Source organism: Cebus imitator, unplaced genomic scaffold (genome assembly GCF_001604975.1).
Source record: "Cebus imitator isolate Cc_AM_T3 unplaced genomic scaffold, Cebus_imitator-1.0 Scaffold221, whole genome shotgun sequence".
NCBI classification, from domain to species: Eukaryota; Metazoa; Chordata; class Mammalia; order Primates; family Cebidae; genus Cebus; species Cebus imitator.
Genome location: NW_016107536.1, coordinates 1,327,986 through 1,345,345, shown reverse-complemented (window position 1 = coordinate 1,345,345; position 17,360 = coordinate 1,327,986). Strand labels below are relative to the sequence as shown.

Genomic DNA, 17,360 nt, shown 5'->3' with positions numbered 1-17,360 from the left:
ACACACATACACATTTTGTTTTTTTGTTCGTTTGTTTTTTGTTTTTTGTGTTTTTTTGGAAACAAGTCTCAGCTCTGTCTCCCAGGCTGGACTGGGGTGCAGTGGCACAATCAGAGGTCACTGCAGCCTCGAACTCCTGGGCTCGAGTGATTCTCTTGGCTCAGCCACCCGAGCAGCTGGAAGTATAGGCATTTGCCACCATAACCAGCCAATTAAAAAGAATTCTTTTGTAGAGACAGGATCTCCCTATGTTGCCCAAGCTGGTCTCAAACCCCTGAGCTCAAGCAATCCCGCTGCCTTGCCTTCCAAAGGGCTAAGATTACAGGCATGAGCACTACACGCAGCCCATTTCCAGTTCTGAAGTTGTTGCAAGGAGCTGCATCCAGAAGCAACTACCTAGGCTCAGCCCTGGCAGCTCACAGTTCTCCAGATAACACTGGGAGAAGCTGAAGATTAAAATTAAATATAAGCAACTGCATTATGCAGCTTCATATCACTCAAAACTGTAGTAGCTGATTGAATAACCTTGTCCTGAATCTAGCAGGAGCACCTGTTTGAACCAAGATCAGGTTATTTAAGCAGCAACTACAGTTTTGAGTGACACTAAGCTGCATAATGCCGTTGCTTATATTTAATTTTGATCTTTGATTTTTACAACTGGCCTGCAAAGATGTTTCATATTTTTCCTTAAAGCAGTTGTTTTTGGCCAGGCACAGTGACTCATGCCGGTAGTCCCAGCACTTTGGGAGGCTGAGGCGGGCGGATCACGAGGTCAGGAGTTTGAGACCATCCTGGCCAACATAGTGAAACCCTATCTCTACTAAAAATACAAAAAATTAGCCAGGCATGGTGGTGGGCACCTGTAATCCCAGCTACTCAGAAGACTGAGGCAGAAGAATCCCTTGAACCTGGGAGGCGGACGTTGCAGTGAGCCGAGATCACGCCATTGCACTTCAGCCCGGGCGACGGTGCGAGACTCCATCTCAAAAAAATAGGTTGTTTTTAAGTACATATTATTTCCATTTGAAATCCTGAGACTTTGAAAAATCTTAGTGGGCGTAGGTCACAGAGCTAATAAGCGAAGAGAGAAGATTTGAACCAGGTTCTGCATGACTAAGCCACTAGTCCATGCTGGTTACAGTCAGTAAAGAGGTGGCAGAGTGTGCTGCAGGCTGTCTGAATGGGTTCCTGCACTGGGAGGTGCCTGACACCCTGGGGGCTAAGCTGATCCCAGCTGATACTTACAAGGCATTCCTTACTCCCTGAGTCCCTGTGTTGCGGAGGAATCCTTTGCTGATCTCTCTCATAGCCCCCGAGGACCCAGTGCCTCTTGTTGGCAAAGCTTATACCAGAATCAACTGTGTGAGTATTGTAGCCTTGAAAGGATTGCATTGAATGTAAGAGCATTCTCAGCTGCTCAGTCAAGAGCCCAGCGAGACCATATTAGGGGGACAGTTTCTCCCTTTCTGAAGAGCCAGGCACAACCAACTTTTCCTGGCCGTGTCTTATTTGTGTCAGTCAGAGACTTCAGTCCTTAGGCATCTTGCCTTGTCCTCTAATTATGACCCACTCCTGGCTCAGCTGTGTGAATAATTAAGGCCATCGCCACCACAGCTCACAGACCTCACTCAAAACGAGGCTTGAACAGCATACTCTTCAAGATGGGCTTCCCGCCTTGGCTCGTGCCTGTAATCCTAGCACCTTGGGAGGCCTTCCCCTTGTGGGCCGTACCCCTGTGTGCCTGTGAAAGCTGCATCTCTTTGGAGTGTGTGAAGAGAGCAGCGGAGATCCTCGGCCTGAGTCTCCCGTGTTCTGCTGACCCAGTTGGCAGATGCTCTCTGCTTGCATTCAGGGTAGAGGAGGGTCCTGGAATTTCCACTGTGTGGACTGAGGTGACTTCATTGGAGCAGATGCTTCTTAGACTGTCGATGCTAAGACGCGCTTGGAGGTCCTCCAAGGTGAATGCTGAGAATAGATCTTCCTGTTTACTAAAAACTCTTCCCGCTGTGCTATCTCCACCAGGCTTTTTTATTTCTTTTTAACTGAACAAGGACTAATAGAACAGGTATGAAGAAGAGAAATGTATCTGCCGTTTGTCCAGATGTCCTCAAATGTCTGGATGGATAGATGGAGATTTACTGTATTTGTTTATGCTAAGACATCATGAGACATAGAGCACTTTATATTTTGTTTTCTTTTTTTTTTTTGGAGAGGAAGTCTCACTCTGTTGCCCATGCTGGGTGCAGTGGCATGATCTCAGCTCACTGCAACCTCCACTTGCAGGGTTCAAGCAAGTCTCTTGCCTCAGTCTCCTGAGCAGCTGGGATTACAGGTGTGGGATCCCATCTGTAATCCCACCATGCCCGGCTCATTTTTGTATTTTTTAGTACTTTTATATTTTACTGAGATAGAGTTTCACCATGTTGGCCAGGCTGGTCTCAAACTCCTGACCTCAATTGATCCGTCCACCTCATCCTCCCAAAGTGCTGGGATTATAGGCATCAGCTGCTGCACCCAGCCTGCTTTTTTATTTTTATTTTATTCAAAGTAAAATTCAGTTTTTTCTTTATTTGCAATCATTTGGGTCCTAGTACACTTCATAGTTGAAGCTCAAATTTTAAAAACCAGAGTAGCCTGTTTAAGAGAATTGGCTGCTGGGCAAGGCTAGACAGGCCAGGGTATGTTTGTCTCAGTGACAGGGATAATGACAATTAGTGAATAAGGGTGTCTTCTCTGGTATCTGGCTGGCCTGGGTGCAAAGCCTACCTTGATCACGCTATAAGAAAATAATGTAGCCTTTCTGTCCCTCGGTTTTTCCTTAGGGAATTAGAGATGCTGAAAATGCCTTGCTCAGGGGGCTGTCCAAAACTGTGTTTGCAGTGTGGTAGCCACCACCATATGGGGCCACCAGACACTTGCCGTGCACTGGTTGGATTTGAGTTGCACTGCAAATGCAGAGAACATGCTGGATTTCAAAGACTTAGTACAAAAAAAAAAAAAAAAAAAAAAAAAAAAAAAAAAAAAAAAAAAAAAAAAAAAAAAAAAACCGCAAAACATCTCATAAATACTTTTTATATTTATTCCATATTGAAATATTATTTGGGATATATTGCATCAAATAAAATATATCATTAACATTGATTTCATGTGTTTCATTCTACTTTTGGAATGTGGCTACTAGAGAATTTAAATTTCCTTATGTGGCTCGCATTGCGTTTCCGTTGGGCAGTGCTCATCTGGACGGGAGGATGAAGTGAGTGAATACCTCTCAGCACTTTTCACATGCTGATTGATACTGATCAAAAACAGATTGATACTGATGAATGATCAGTAAATATACTTCTGTTTTACTTTTAAACATCCAGCTTTGGCTGGGCCTGGTGGCTCATGCCTGTAATCCCAGCACTTTGGGAGGCCAAGGCGGGCGGATCACTTGAGGTCAGGAGTTTGAGACCAGCCTGGCCAACGTGGTGAAACCCTGTCTCTACTGAAAATACACACACACACGCACGCACGCACGCACGCACGCACGCACGCCAGGTGTGGTGCTGCGAGAATTGCTTGAATTTGGGAGGCAGAGGTTGCAGTGAGCTGAGATTGCACCACTGCACTTCAGCCTGGGCAACAGGAATGAAAAGCTCTGTCTCAAAAAAAATAAATAAATAAAATCCAACTTTCTCTCTCACAGAAGCCCTTCAACACCAGCCCATATGGTGTCCAGGTTGCTGTATAAAAGTAGAGGTGATTCTCTTTGAACAGGGCAGGGGGCCCAGGGACTGGTAAATAAATAAATACATCAAACAGGCAGAGAATAGGAAGGTCTTTATAAAGATGAGGGAAACTTCTGTGGAATTGCTCCCTCCAGTCTTTGTGCGATAAATTTGCCGGACCCCCAAAGGTTAGAGCAAATTGCCTTTCCACACATTCTAATTCACTGTCCATGCTGAGAGCTGGGAAAGCTGGAGCCTTTTAAGTTACTCCTTCCTTCTGCCTTTCTGAGACATCAATTTGAAATTGACTCAGATGGTTAATGAAATCTCTCCAACCCCTGGAGCCTCCTGAGCCAGCTGCAGGTATTGTTGGAAGCAAGCTGAGTGGGCTTCTTGGAGGAGGTGAGACTTGAGGGATTGCTGTTCCCTGTTCGTTCTGCAGAAGTAACTGCAGGTACCCTGTTCTCCCCTCTGTGTCAGCAGCACTCACTGCCTCAGGTCTTGACAGCCCCTTTGGAGCATCCATGTCCAGCCTGTATTTAGAGGCTCATTTCCTTCGGGGCAAGCAGGTCTGTGCAGCTGAGTTGGTGCGTTGCCTTGGAAGTCAGCTGTGCTGGGCTGGGATCGTGCCTTGCTCTGCCCCTCCTAGGTCCAACCTTATAACCCGTAATTCCTGTCTAGACATAAACCTTGATTATCTTCTAGGGTGAGATTTTCTGATCCCAGATCTTCGTATCCGTAAATTACCTCAATATTTGCCTACTGCCTTTACTGCACAAGTGATTTCAGAGGCAAGCAAGTGAGCTGTTTTGAAGGGCATGGGTCAGGTCTAACCACTCATGAAAATCCTAATGTCCTTACTTTCAGCCTTGTACAATATGTAAAATTCATATCTAGAAATTCACATCAAGGAGTTTCTTGTTAAAAATGTAAAAGTACTGTCTCCTTAGAAATAACTGATCTATTCCTTAATGTCTTAAATGTCTTTTTTTTTTTTTTGAGACAGAGTTTCGCTCTTGTCACCCAGGCTGGAGTGCAATGGCGCGATCTCGGCTGACCGCAACCTCCGCCTCCTGGGCTCAGGCAATTCTCCTGCCTCAGCCTCCTGAGTAGCTGGGATTACAGGCACACGCCACCATGCCCAGCTAATTTTTTTGTAGTTTTAGTAGAGACGGGGTTTCACCATGTTGACCAGGATGGTCTCGATTTCTTGACCTCATGATCCACCCACCTCGGCCTCCCAAAGTGCTGGGATTACAGGCGTGAGCCACCGCACCCGGCCTCTTAAATGTCTTAATATGAAAAATGACAAGGAATGAATTTGTCAGCTTGCTTTCCAATGTAATTAGGTCAGAGGGAAAAGGTAGTGTTGATAGGATGTGAATATTTGAATAGAAATTTGTTTATTCACTCGGTCAATATTTATTGAGTATGAAGCACAGAGCTCCACAATCAGGTTCTGGACTCAAAGGAAGATAAAAAGAAAATTAACAAGAGTGAGTCGATGCTGTGTGCTAGGGATCTTCACGTTATTTCATTTAACCACCATTACACACACACAGGTGATTTCTATATTTGGAAGAAGCAATTGAGGCTCGTAATATATCTAGGAAGTGGGGAAGGCAGGATTCAGACACTATGTTCTGATTCCAAGACACCCAACATCACCTCTCTAGGGAAACAGTGGTCCCAGTAAGTTCCAGGAGGAGGGTCACAGAGAGGCAGGAGGAGCCCCACAGTGGAAGAGGGGAATGCCAGGGGTCCTACTCTACTCGCCCTTTGACCTAGGGTCATAGGGTTGAGCTTGTTTAAAACCACTACAGAGAGGCGTGTCAGGCACTAGACCACCACCAGGTCCCATCAGCTGAGCGTGGGTGGAGCAGCCCTGCACAAGTCAGGGCCCAGAGTAAACACGGATTTGAGGGTGGGAGCAGGTGTTTGGGGTGGGTTCAGCCATGCTAATCGGGTGTCGTTGCCTCCAGCAGACACAGCAGGTAGAGAGAATGGCCCACCCCAGAGAAGAGCATTGTCAGGCAGCCTTGAGAGGTCCAGGCAGGAAGCGTTATGGAGTTCTAGCAGCAGAATCAGGACCACTGATGCTGGAGCAGGGTTTCGGGAGAAAGGGGTTCAGGTCCTAGACAGACTGACCAGAGCAGGGCAGAGCGAGACAGTTCAGCTCACAATAATAGTCTTGTTCACTTAAGACTTTCAGGACATCGGCGGTTCTGTAGAGCCCCAGGATAGGGCTCCCACCTCTTGAGAGACAGGATCAAGTCAGCAAGTTTCTCCTCTGCTTTGTCACTGTGTTCATTCGCTGATGGCACTTTATCACAGGCCAGAATGTGTCTACTTCACAGAGATCAAAACTGAAAAGGTGGACATGGTTTGCTGTGTATAATGGAGCCCACCCATTGTGCCAGCCTAACTATCATCTCGGCACTTCTGCCTGTGTTCATTGCAGCTCTGTTGGGAGCTCTCAGCTCTTGATAAATGACATTGTGCCTCTCTCCAGCATCATCAGCAGGGCTGTGGTTCACCTGGTCCCCTCCGCTGTCTTTCCCAAGAATGAGAGGTCTACTGGGAGCCATGCATGCATACCCTCTTATTATCCAGCCCATCTTAATTAAGCCCCTATCATGCACCAGGCGCTGTGCTAGGCTTGGGGGCCCAGGCGGGTGCCCGTTCACCTATAACACCCACCTGTGTGAGCAGTGTAAGCAGAGGGAGGGGATGTTGGTGCCCATGGAGGCTGGCACAGCCTCGCTGTCCCCATTCTGACCTACAGGAGGCAGCGTTGTTACCCAGAACACCTGGCAGTGTTTCCTCCCTGAGGTTGAAAGACCAGTGTGAAAAGTGAATCTTACAAAGCAACAAGGGAAAAGCTCAATACAAAAGGGGGTATCAGGCAGGAAGACTTAATCTCCAAAAAAGAAACACAGGTGGCCAATAAGCTTGGGGCAAGGGAAGAAAAAAAACTCTGCCTCCCTCCTAATAAAAAGAAGGCTTGTTAAAACAGAATACTTTTTTTTGCTTATCAGATGGAGGAAAGTTTGAAAACATGGTCATAGCCCGAGTTTTTTGAGGTTTGGGGGTAACCTACATACTGCTGGCAGAGGTTTCAATTGGCACAGTTTTTCTGGAAGGCAGTTCATATAGTTTTGCAAAAGTGTTGATTTTGTACAGACCCTTTGGCCCAGCAATTTCACTTTTAGGAATTTATCCCAAGATTGTGCCAAGTTTCAGCTGCAAGGATATTCATTCTGACGGTGTTCACAGCAGTAAAAAAAATTTAGAAACCTGATTATTATGTGTCTATAAGATTGAATACTATGTAAAAAATCTTGTGAAAGAATATTCCATAAGGCATAGTGTTTGTAATATGCTGTTCAGTGTGAAAAGCAGTTTACAACGCAATAGTGTAGAAAATGATTCCAATTTTTTTTTTTTTTTTTTTTTTTTTTTGAGACGTAGTTTCACTCATGTTACTCAGGCTGGAGTGCAATGGCGCTATCTCGGCTCACCGCAACCTCCGTCTCCCAGGTTCAGGCAATTCTCCTGCCTCAGCCTCCTGAGTAGCTGGGATTACAGGCACGCGCCACCACTCCCAGCTAATTTTTGTATTTTTAGTAGAGACGGGGTTTTGCCATGTCTGGTCTCGAACTCCTGACCTCAAGTGATCCACCCTCCTTGGCCTCCCAAAGTGCTGGGATTACAGGCATCAGCCACCATGCCCAGCCCTTATTTTCTTCCTTTTACTTGTTTGCATTTTCCAGATTTTTATTACAGCTTGTGTAACTTTCACTATAAAAAGTGAAAAAACCTTAAGAGTAATTTTTAAAAGAAGAGAAAAGCAGTTGGGTTTAATAAGTTACAATCCCCCAGAGGCGGGATTAGGAGAAGACCCTACAAAGGAGGCCAAAAATTCAGGAGCACTGTTCTGGGAAAGATTTAGGAGCTGAATACTAAAGCATCACCACAGATTGGAGAATCCAGGAAAATAGGTGGAGCAGTGTACACATATACAAATCCAGAGATTAAGATACCTTTTAAAATGTTGCAAGACCACATATTTTTTTAAATTTCTTTCTGGGATGGGATTAGAATTTCTGGAAATGTCTGAAGCCCTTGGGGGATGAGAGTGGGAAGGCCTGGGAGGGAGACAGAGCCAGGTGAGGGGCAGTAGAGCTTTGTGGTGGGGACAGAGCCCAGGTCAGCCCGCCACTGCCTTCAGATCATGGCTTGCATTTACTGTCAATGCAACCTTAGGCAACTTCTCAAACTTCTCTGTGCCTCAGTTTCCTCCCAAGGATAATGATGCCTACCACATCAAGTGGATTAAAACACTAGAGTATTGAGAGCAGTGTCTGCTGCTCAGGCTGGCCTCGAACTCCTGACCTCACGTGATCTGCCCGCCGTGGCCTCCCAAAGTGTTGGGATTACAGGCACGAACCACCAAGCCTGGCCTTTACTTTCTTACTTTTATGTGCTATTTTTTCTGTGTGACCTTTGGCAATTCATTGGCTTTCTGTCTTTAATTTCCACAAGATGAGGATAGATTAAAACATTAAAAACTGAAAAACCCCTGTTATCTCCCCCTGATAAATTATGGCTAACTCAATATTAATTAAAAAAAAAAAAAAAAGAAAAAAACCTAGCTAGGCATGGTGCCATGTGCCTGTGGCTCCAGCTACACAGGCAGCTAAGTGGAACGTTGCTTGGGCTCGGGAGGTCGAGGCTGCGGTGAGCTGTGATCACACCACTGCACTCCAGCCTGGGTGACGTAGAAAGACCCTTCTCAAAAAAAGGCAGGACAGAAGACGAAAACCTTCCTGAATTCAAAGTTAGGTCCCCCTGGTTCAGGTAGTTCAGTCCATGAACGGACATTGATGCCTTGTAGGTGAATTCCAGCTAGGCGGTCAGCTCCATGGGAAAGACCTCTATTCACAGCAGGGCCTACGGTATAATAGGAGCTCATCGAATGTGTTTGTTGAATGAATAAATCAGTTTGGTACTGTGAGCTGGATGGAGATGCATGATAATAGACTTCCTAATCCATCATTCCCAAATATTCAGGGATTTTCTACTTGTTCTTTTATTAGTGGTTTATAGCTGAATTCTGCTGTAGTCGGCATATTCTGAATAATGTCATAGTATCTGAATATGTTGTATCATAATGTCTTCCATGTGTCTCTGAAGCATAGCTGCCTTCTGCAGTTGCTGAGTACAGCTTATAGAAACTTGTAAATTAGGTTAAGTGTGGTAATTCTGTCATTCACATCTTCATTGCCAGAATTTTTCTTTCTTCCATCCGTTACTGACAGAGGTGTGTAAAAATCTCCCATTATGATTATGAATTTGTCGTTTTTTTCCTTTTAGTTCCGCCGATATTTCTTTTATGTATATTAAAGCTAGGCATACACATCTGGAAGCGTTATATCTTCTCTGTGGATGGACTTTCATTATTGTAAACTGTCCCTTTTTGTCTCTAGTAATGTTTCTTGTCTTAAGGTCAGCTTTATCTGACTTGGTACAGTTTTCCCGTGAGTAATGTATATATGGTATATCTGTTTCCATCATTTTACATTAAGCCTTTCTGTCTCTTGTAAGAATTAAAAAGCTGGATTGGACTGGGCATGGTAGCTCACGCGTGTAATCCCAGCACTTGGGGAGGCCAAGGCATGTGGATCACTTGAGGTCAGGAGTTTGAGACCATTCTGACCAACACGGTGAAACCTTGTCTCTACTAAAAATAGAACAATTAGCCAGGCGTAGTGGTGCGCTCCTGTAATCCCAGCAACTCGGGGCTAAGGCAGGAGAATCGCTTGAACCCAGGAGGTGGAGGTTGCAGTGAGCTGAGATCACGCCACTGCACACTCTAGCCTGGGCAGCAGAGCAAGACTCCATCAGAAAAGGAAAGAAAGAGCTGGATTGTTTTGTTATATTCATTCTGATGATCTTTGCCTTTTAATTGTATTTATTTTATCTAATGTAATTACTGATGTATTGGAGTTTAAATCCACCATCTAGTATTTTTTCTATTTGTAACAGTTGTTTTATGCTACCTTTTCTCTGTTTTATTGCTTCAATTTTGGATTAACCAAGTATTTTTAATTGTACCATTTCCCCCCCTTATTAACCTGTTAGCTCTACTTTTCTTTTAGTATGTGGTTCTTACGATGATTCCCATAAAGATGACAACATGCACCTGTTAGACTTGCTAAAGTCTGGTTGAAAATAGCACTGTTACTACTTCGCAGACGACACAAGAACCTTAAACCACTTGAACTCCATGTAAGGCCCTCCTGCCTTTTGTGCTATGGTTGCCATGCCTGTTTAATAATCCATATATTTTAAACCCCACGAGACATTTTTACTGTTTTACACACCTGATCTTCAGTTAGATTTCCCTGCATCATTTCCCACCTCATACCTTTCATTCCTTCCTACGCCTCCTTACTGACATCTGGGATGACTTTTCCTTTAGCCTGAAGAATTCCCTGTAGCATTTCCATCTTGTGGATATTCTGGTGACAGATTTGCTCCTGTTTTATCTGGAATGTCCTTATTTTACCTCCATTCTCTTCACTGGGCGCAGATTCTAGGCAGACTTACTTTTTTCAGTCCTTTGCAAATGTTCTGCTGTTAACATCTTGCCTCCTTGTTTGTGCCGAGGGGCCAGCTGTTAGTCTTTCTGCTGCTCTAAGGTAATGCAGCTTTTCCACCCTGACTGTGTTTTAGCTTTTTCTTCCTGTCTTTTGTTCTCTGCAGCTGGATTTTGATGTGCCCAGATGTGGTTTTCCTTGTAAATTACACTGTGTGGGCGTGATATCTTTTGTCAGTTCTGGAAAATTCTAGGCCATTATTTCTTCCATTGTTTATCCTCTGCACGTCCTCACATCCTGTCTCTCCTCTTCTCTGGGATTCCATTTATGGGAATGTCAGACCTTCCTATGCCCCAGCTTCTAGAGTGCAGCTTTTCAGGAATGCGTCAGAAAGCCCAGAGCTATTGAACAGGTCCCTTCATCTTTGGCAGATTCTGAATCCCCCCCAGTTTCCCCCATCCCTGGAGACGCCTGCAGCTTTGCTAAGCTTCTCACCCTGTTGAGAACTGGCCAGTGTCTTCCAGGGAAAAGCAGAGACATACGTGAGCCTCACCTCAGTGCCCTTCCCATCTCTCTGGATTCTTGGCTCCTTTAGTCCTTACTGCCTCGGTAGCTTTCCCGTGTCTTCAGACATATGTTTTTAGTATTTAACCTTCCTTTTCTAGTTGTTCTTGGCAGGAAGCTTTATCTACTACAAACTAGCCTGCCACATCCAGAGGCAGATGTGTTGCTGAGCAGAAATGACAAAGAGGTGGTTTCTGCCCCTTGTGGCTGAGGGTCCGGTGTCAGAGCCAGACATGACAACGTTATAAAGCACAAGCAAAATGTGACGCAAAGGGAATCAGAAAGACACTCAATCCGATAGGTGGACCGGGGAAGGTCTCCGTGAAGATCAGGAGGAATTATGTCACTTGCCATTTGGAGGGGAGGGGACGGGGGCTCATTGTTCTAGGTAGCAAAAACTGAAGCTGGTGTAGGCTGATATGATGGGACGTGTGCCATGGGCAGGGCTGGAGTGAGGGAAGAGAGACGCTGTCGAAGCAGGGAAGGTAGGCACGTGCCACATCATAAAGGCTTTTGTATCCAGGCTGAACCAGGACATTTTTTACATGGGGCAGCAGGTTGGGAGTGACCCGTTCTGGCTTTGCTTGCACTAACTGTGCCACTCTGGTAAAATCTCCAATCCTCTCTCGTTCTTGATTTTGTTGTAAAATAAGAAGCCTGATAATACCTGCCTCTTGTATTCTCCAAGGTTCTTGTGAGACGTAGGTAAGCTTGAGGATGCAAATGTGCTTTGATGGGACTGATGCGTGGCCGGGACACTGATTCCCTCGCACCCACATCACTAGGGGGCCAAGCTGTATGTTGGTAGCTGGTCAGGGGCTATCACAGGAACCGTCCGTGACTTTCTGGCCTTGTTTGTGAGTCATAGGATGAGGATGACTGGCTCTCTGGCGACGTCGGAAAGCTTTCCAGAATCCTCGGTTCTGACTGTCCCCCAAGCTCTAACATCTGCAGCCCAGCATCCTCCTTGGGGCACTGGGTGCTGCTGGTCACCCAACAGACATGGAACTGCCTCTCTTCAAGGCAGATCATCCCTCCATGGGCAGCTCTGGACTGCTCTGACTACAGGAGAGTTATCCAGTCCTTCCTCAAAGGTAGTGTGCCATGACCAAAGGAATGTGATTAGCCTACTCCTCTGTACAGGGTTAAAATAAAATACCTTATGCTCCCCACCGAGTTTCCACCTGCTCTTTCTGGTTTGGGTGCCTGCATCTTTCTTGACAAGAAAGCAAGCAGCCCTTTTAAGATAGTCTCCATCTTTCTCTGAATTACGGAAGAACCAAGATACACAAGGTCTCTGGCTCTGTGATTTCACTCAGGAATTCTTGGAGGTAGGCTCCATCAGATATGGTGACCATGACCTTGGGGCTTTTTTTTTTTTTTTTTTTTGAGAGGGACTCTCACTTTGTCACCCAGGTTGAAGTGCAGTGGCACAATCTCAGCTCACTGCAACCTCCATCCACCGGGTTCAAGCGACTTTCCTGTCTCAGCCTCCCAAGTAGCTGGGATTACAGGCACCTGCCACCGTACCCGGCTAATTTTTGTGTTTTTAGTAGAAACAGTGTTTCACTGTGCTGGCCAGGCTGGTCTTGAACTCCTGATCTCATGATCCACCCACCTCGGCCTCGCAAAGTGCTGGGATTATAGGCGTGAGCCACCGCGCCCGGCCAACCTTAAGGATTTTAAAACTCATTTAGCATTGCAGTCCTCAGTGCTGATGGGAAAATGAGAATTCATCTAGCAAATGCTCCTGTAGTGCTTTGGGGAGCCATTCATTTAATGGAGGGTGGGTGTGTTGAGTATCCTGCCCTTGCCCCTTCAGACTTGCTGCCCTCCTTCTCCACCAGCCCCCGTGTTCCAGGAGGCTGGTCCACGCGGTCTCCCTCAATGGGCTCCCTTGACGGAGGCTCCAAGTTGGAGGGGGCTCGGTTTGCTTAATAGGAGGCACCAGAAAGATTCAAAGATGGGAGGAGAGGAAGCCCAGTATTTATTCCCCTTCCTGCATCCCCGCATTGCCGTGGGCTGGCTCTGAGACCCTCCAGTGAAGGCCCAGCTCCTAAGAGAGAGCTCCCTCTGCCACCCTCCGGTTCTCACCCCCAGGCTCCCTTCAAGCCTAGGGTGAACCCCTGCTGAGTTGCCAGCCCTGGGGTGTGACACCAGCCTCTGTTAGTTCCGCAGAGCTGCCTGCATGTCCGTAGTCTTAAAAAGCTCTCCTGAGGCGGGGTGCAGTGGCTCATGCCGGTAACCCCAGCACGTTGGGAGGCCGAGGTGGGCATATCACAAGGTCAAGTGATGGAGACCATCCTGGCCAACATTGTGAAACCCCGTCTCTACCAAAAGTACAAAAATTAGCTGGGCATAGTGGTGGGGGCCTGTAGTCCCAGCTACATGGGAGGCTGAGGCAGGGGAATCGCTTGAACCTGGGAGGCAGAGGTTGCAGTGAGCCGAGATCACGCCATTGCACTCCAGCCTGGCAACGGAGTGAGACTGTCTCTGTGCGCGCGCGCGCACACACACACACACACACACACACTCACTCTCTCTCTCTCTCTCTCTCTCTCTCTCTCTCTGTCTCTCTCTCTCTCCTCAAATTAAGTTGGAGTGTGATCTGTTCCCTGCCAGGAACTCTACTGGAAAAAGCATTCCAGAGAGATGGGAAGGCGGTGGGTAAAGGAGGTGGGAACTCCTAGCCCTGCCTGGTGGAAATGGAAGGTAGGAGTGGGGCTGGATTGATGTCGAGAATGGACGAGTTTTCCATATTAAGCCAAGGGTATGAAATTGCTGGTTCTTTTTGTAGGTCTCCGTAGCCCCATCTTCCTAACCTAACGCATCTCTCCTCTCTTCCAGAAAACTGCTGCTGCTTCTGTACCCTGCCTGTCCCTCCCAGCTGCTCAGGGCCCCTTTGTGGAATCCTCAGCCCGAAGACTGGGATGGAGAGGCCTCTGTGCTACCACCTCTGCAGCTGCCTGGCGATGCTGGCCCTCCTGTCCCCCCTGAGCCTGGCACAGTATGACAGCTGGCCCTACTACCCTGAGTACTTCCAGCAACCAGCTCCTGAGTATCACCAGCCCCAGGTCCCTGCCAACGTGGCCAAGATTCAGCTGCGCCTGGCCGGGCAGAAGAGGAAGCACAGCGAGGGCCGGGTGGAGGTATACTATGACGGCCAGTGGGGCACTGTGTGCGATGACGACTTCTCCATCCACGCTGCCCACGTCGTCTGCCGGGAGCTGGGCTACGTGGAGGCCAAGTCCTGGACCGCCAGCTCCTCCTACGGCAAGGGGGAAGGTAAAGGCTCTGTGCTTTGGATCTGAGTGCTGTCACCTGGCAAGGCTCGGAGCAGCCTTCCCTGAGGGCAGCCTGGGAGAGGAAGCTGTACGCACTACGAACTGTAAACTCCTGGTGATGCCCCATCTGGGGACTGGCATCCTTCTGTGCCCACGTAGGCTGCACCCTGCAGGAAGGCAAGAGGGAAGGAGTCTTTAGGAGGGGCACAGTAAGTGACTATACTGATTTGCCCAGGACTTTTCTGGCTTTAGCACAGAAAGTCTCACATCCTGGGAAAACCAGAACAGTTGGTGACCCCAGTAGGGGTGAAATCGCACTGTGCTTGCTCCTCCCTCCACGCAGTGTGCTCTGCCTGGGGGCTGCATCAGCCCAGGGGAGCGGCACTTTACTCCAAATCGTTCCCGTTAGGAAAGCCTCTTGCTCTTCCCCACAAAGGCTCCCACATGCTAGAGTTCGCTGACGCTCCCCACCTTCCTGGATGTAGAGTTCATCTTTTAACACTAACCTGCTCTTGTGAGCTTGGTCACGATAGGAACAGAGATGTTTTGGGTTTTTCACCATCGGTTAGCCTAGTCTTTCCTCCCTCGGGAGGTTCAAATTTATTATTTTATTTTTTTAAATTGTTTTAAGAGCTGGCTGGGTATGGTGGCTCACACCTGTAATCCCAGCACTTTAGGAGGCCGAGGCGGGCTGATCACTTGAGGTCAGGAGTTCGAGACCATCCTGGCCAATATGCTGAAACCCTGTCTCTACTAAAAACAGAGAAATTAGCTGGGCGTGGTGGCAAGTGTCTGTAATCCCAGCCACTCAGGAGGCTGAGGCACAAGAGTCGCTTGAACCCGGGAGGTAGAGGCTGCAGTGAGCCAAGATCGCAGCACTGAACTCCAGCCTGGGTGACAGAGTTAGACTGTGTCTCAAAAGGAAAAAAAATTGTTTTAAGAGCTTTGTGGCAGGACAAGTTTGAAGTCCTGAACCTAGAGATGAGTCTATGCTGACCCCTGACACCACACTTTGTAGGAAGACGCATACCTTCCCCAGCCTCGTTTTTCCCCATCTGGAAGTTGGGATCTCTAAGAAATCCTGAAACCCTGGCAGTGTATGTTCCCACATAGGAAAGACATAAGAGTGAAGGGCACTGTTTCTTTTTAAAAATGTTTCCAGGCGCTAAGAGCGTCCCATCTCTGGGTCAGCCAGGCACAGGAAGCTCCCACCCCCGACCCCTTGGGGTGAGCTGCAGCTCATGCTCAGCGCAGGTCTGGCTCCTGGACTAAAACAGAGATGCCCACACTCCTGTCCTGGACTAAAGGGTTAATGCCACGCTGACTGCATAAGAATCGCCCAAGGGAGCTCCAAATACAGAATATGGAAGACCTCAGCCCCCCATAAACTGGTTTAAAAGGTCTGGGCTGGAGCCCAGGATTCTGTCACTTTTGGAAACCTACAAAGTGACAGGTTTGGGAGTCATTGAAATTGATATTATTCTTCCTTCCAACTTTTATTTCCATTTTTCTAGAAATTATAGGAGAAAGGAACTCCCGTCTCATACGCATCTCACCTCCATGCAAATGAACATTTCCTGTTGCGGCGACTCACTCAGGAGACAGCATAGAGTAGAATGTTCTCTGCAGCTCCCTCTGGGCTCCCTAGAGGCGATGAGAGCGACAGCAGTGAAGTTAGCAAATGCCAGACTTTAGAGCCCACTTCCTGTTTTCTTTAGACAAACGTCTGATGTTTCCACGTCTCTGTTGATCCGGCTGGCTGAGCGATCCAGGGTAACCTCAGATTCACGTTTTCTGTTCCAGGCTTTCCCGTGCTCATTATCTTTGACGAGGGGCACAGTAAGTGACCAGCCATACTGATTGGTCAGTATGGTTTCCAATGACTAGGTGTTTTTCCAGTGACAATTTTATGTCAACGTAAATTTTAAACTTAACCTGTCATCAGACAAGGGGCTGTGGTTTTTCCGTGTCAGGAGTAGGCATGGGGTAGTAGGGGCAGGTTTTTACTGAGGTGGGACTTGGCCATCCAAGCATAATGAAGACTGAAAAGTTCCAAGAAGTGGAGGAAATAGGAAAGGGTACAGTTAAAATCAGGGTCCGTGGAGTCTGTGCTGGATAAGGAGGGTGGTAATACGTGGAGAAGTTGGATTGTGCATAGTCGCTGTGATCAATGGATTGTGGGTCTCTGTTCAGATGGAGATTCAAGAAGTTTACTAAAAGATGGAAGGAGCTATGGGTGCAGCGCAGGAGGAGTGAAATGGAGATGAAAGGGTGCGGTCTCTGCTAATGAGAGACCTGAGCTTTGACCATAGGGCACAGCTAGAGCAGGATGGAGCGCAGTCCCTGAGAGAGGAGTATTAATGAAGAGAGCAGGAGCACTGGAAAGGTCATCTTGGTGGACATGGAAACCATCAAGGATTGTAAAAGAAATAATGTCAAAGAGAGGACAGGAAGAAACAGATGCTTAAAAAAAAAAAAAAAAAAAGAACACTGTCTTGTGTTCCCGGTTTTACAAGTTTAGCTGCTTATGTGAAGTGGTACTTGGTTTACGACATGAGAGACCTTTTACATTTAAATGTATTTGAATTTCGCCAGCATCAATCCAGATCTTTATCCCTGGGTACATGGTGGGCACTCAGTAAATATTAGCTGATCGATTCATTGTGATTTGGCAGAATAGGAAAAACAGTTGGCAGAAACAGTTCTAGGTATAGTGAACACAGAACATGGCCAACGCCCAGGGCTTGCTCCGGAGGGGCTCAATGTGCAGGTCAGACTCTGTGGATAAGGCTGCCCCCCAGGACTCCTCAAGCTCCCCTGGAGTTCAGGCTAAGAGTAATGCAACCAGGAGGGCACCAGGGATGTCCTGGATTTTCCAGCCCAGCCTGTCCGCAGATGGTTCTCCTAAAGCATCTCTGAGCTCACACAAACGATGGGCCCTTTTAGGGAGTTCTGGAGGGGGCAGCTGTCTTGTTTCCCAAACCCTGGTCAGGGAATAGCAAGCAGAAGCTAAGGTGGTTGCTCTCCTTCCCCTGTCTTCAGAATCAGGAGGCTGAGCCTGTTCCCATTCACATCCCTTGTTCTTTAGACCAGAGCGTTGAAGCCAGCAATAACCTCCTAGTGACCACACAGATATTTTTCTTTTCTTTTCTTTTCTTTTTTTTTTTTTTTTTTTTTTTTTTTTTTTTTTTTTTTTTTTT

At 47.2% G+C, this 17,360-nt stretch overlaps 1 protein-coding gene across 1 annotated transcript in view; it reads left to right on the top strand.

The window, feature by feature from the left end:
- The window catches only part of LOXL2 (lysyl oxidase like 2), a 92,960-nt gene that overhangs the window by 10,631 nt on the left and 64,969 nt on the right, over positions 1–17,360 (top strand). Inside the window, exon 2 of the mRNA XM_017549740.2 lies at positions 13,724–14,161. Coding sequence (XP_017405229.1) covers positions 13,807–14,161 — 355 coding nt within the window. The 5' untranslated portion in view covers positions 13,724–13,806. The remainder of the gene's footprint in view (positions 1–13,723; positions 14,162–17,360) is intronic.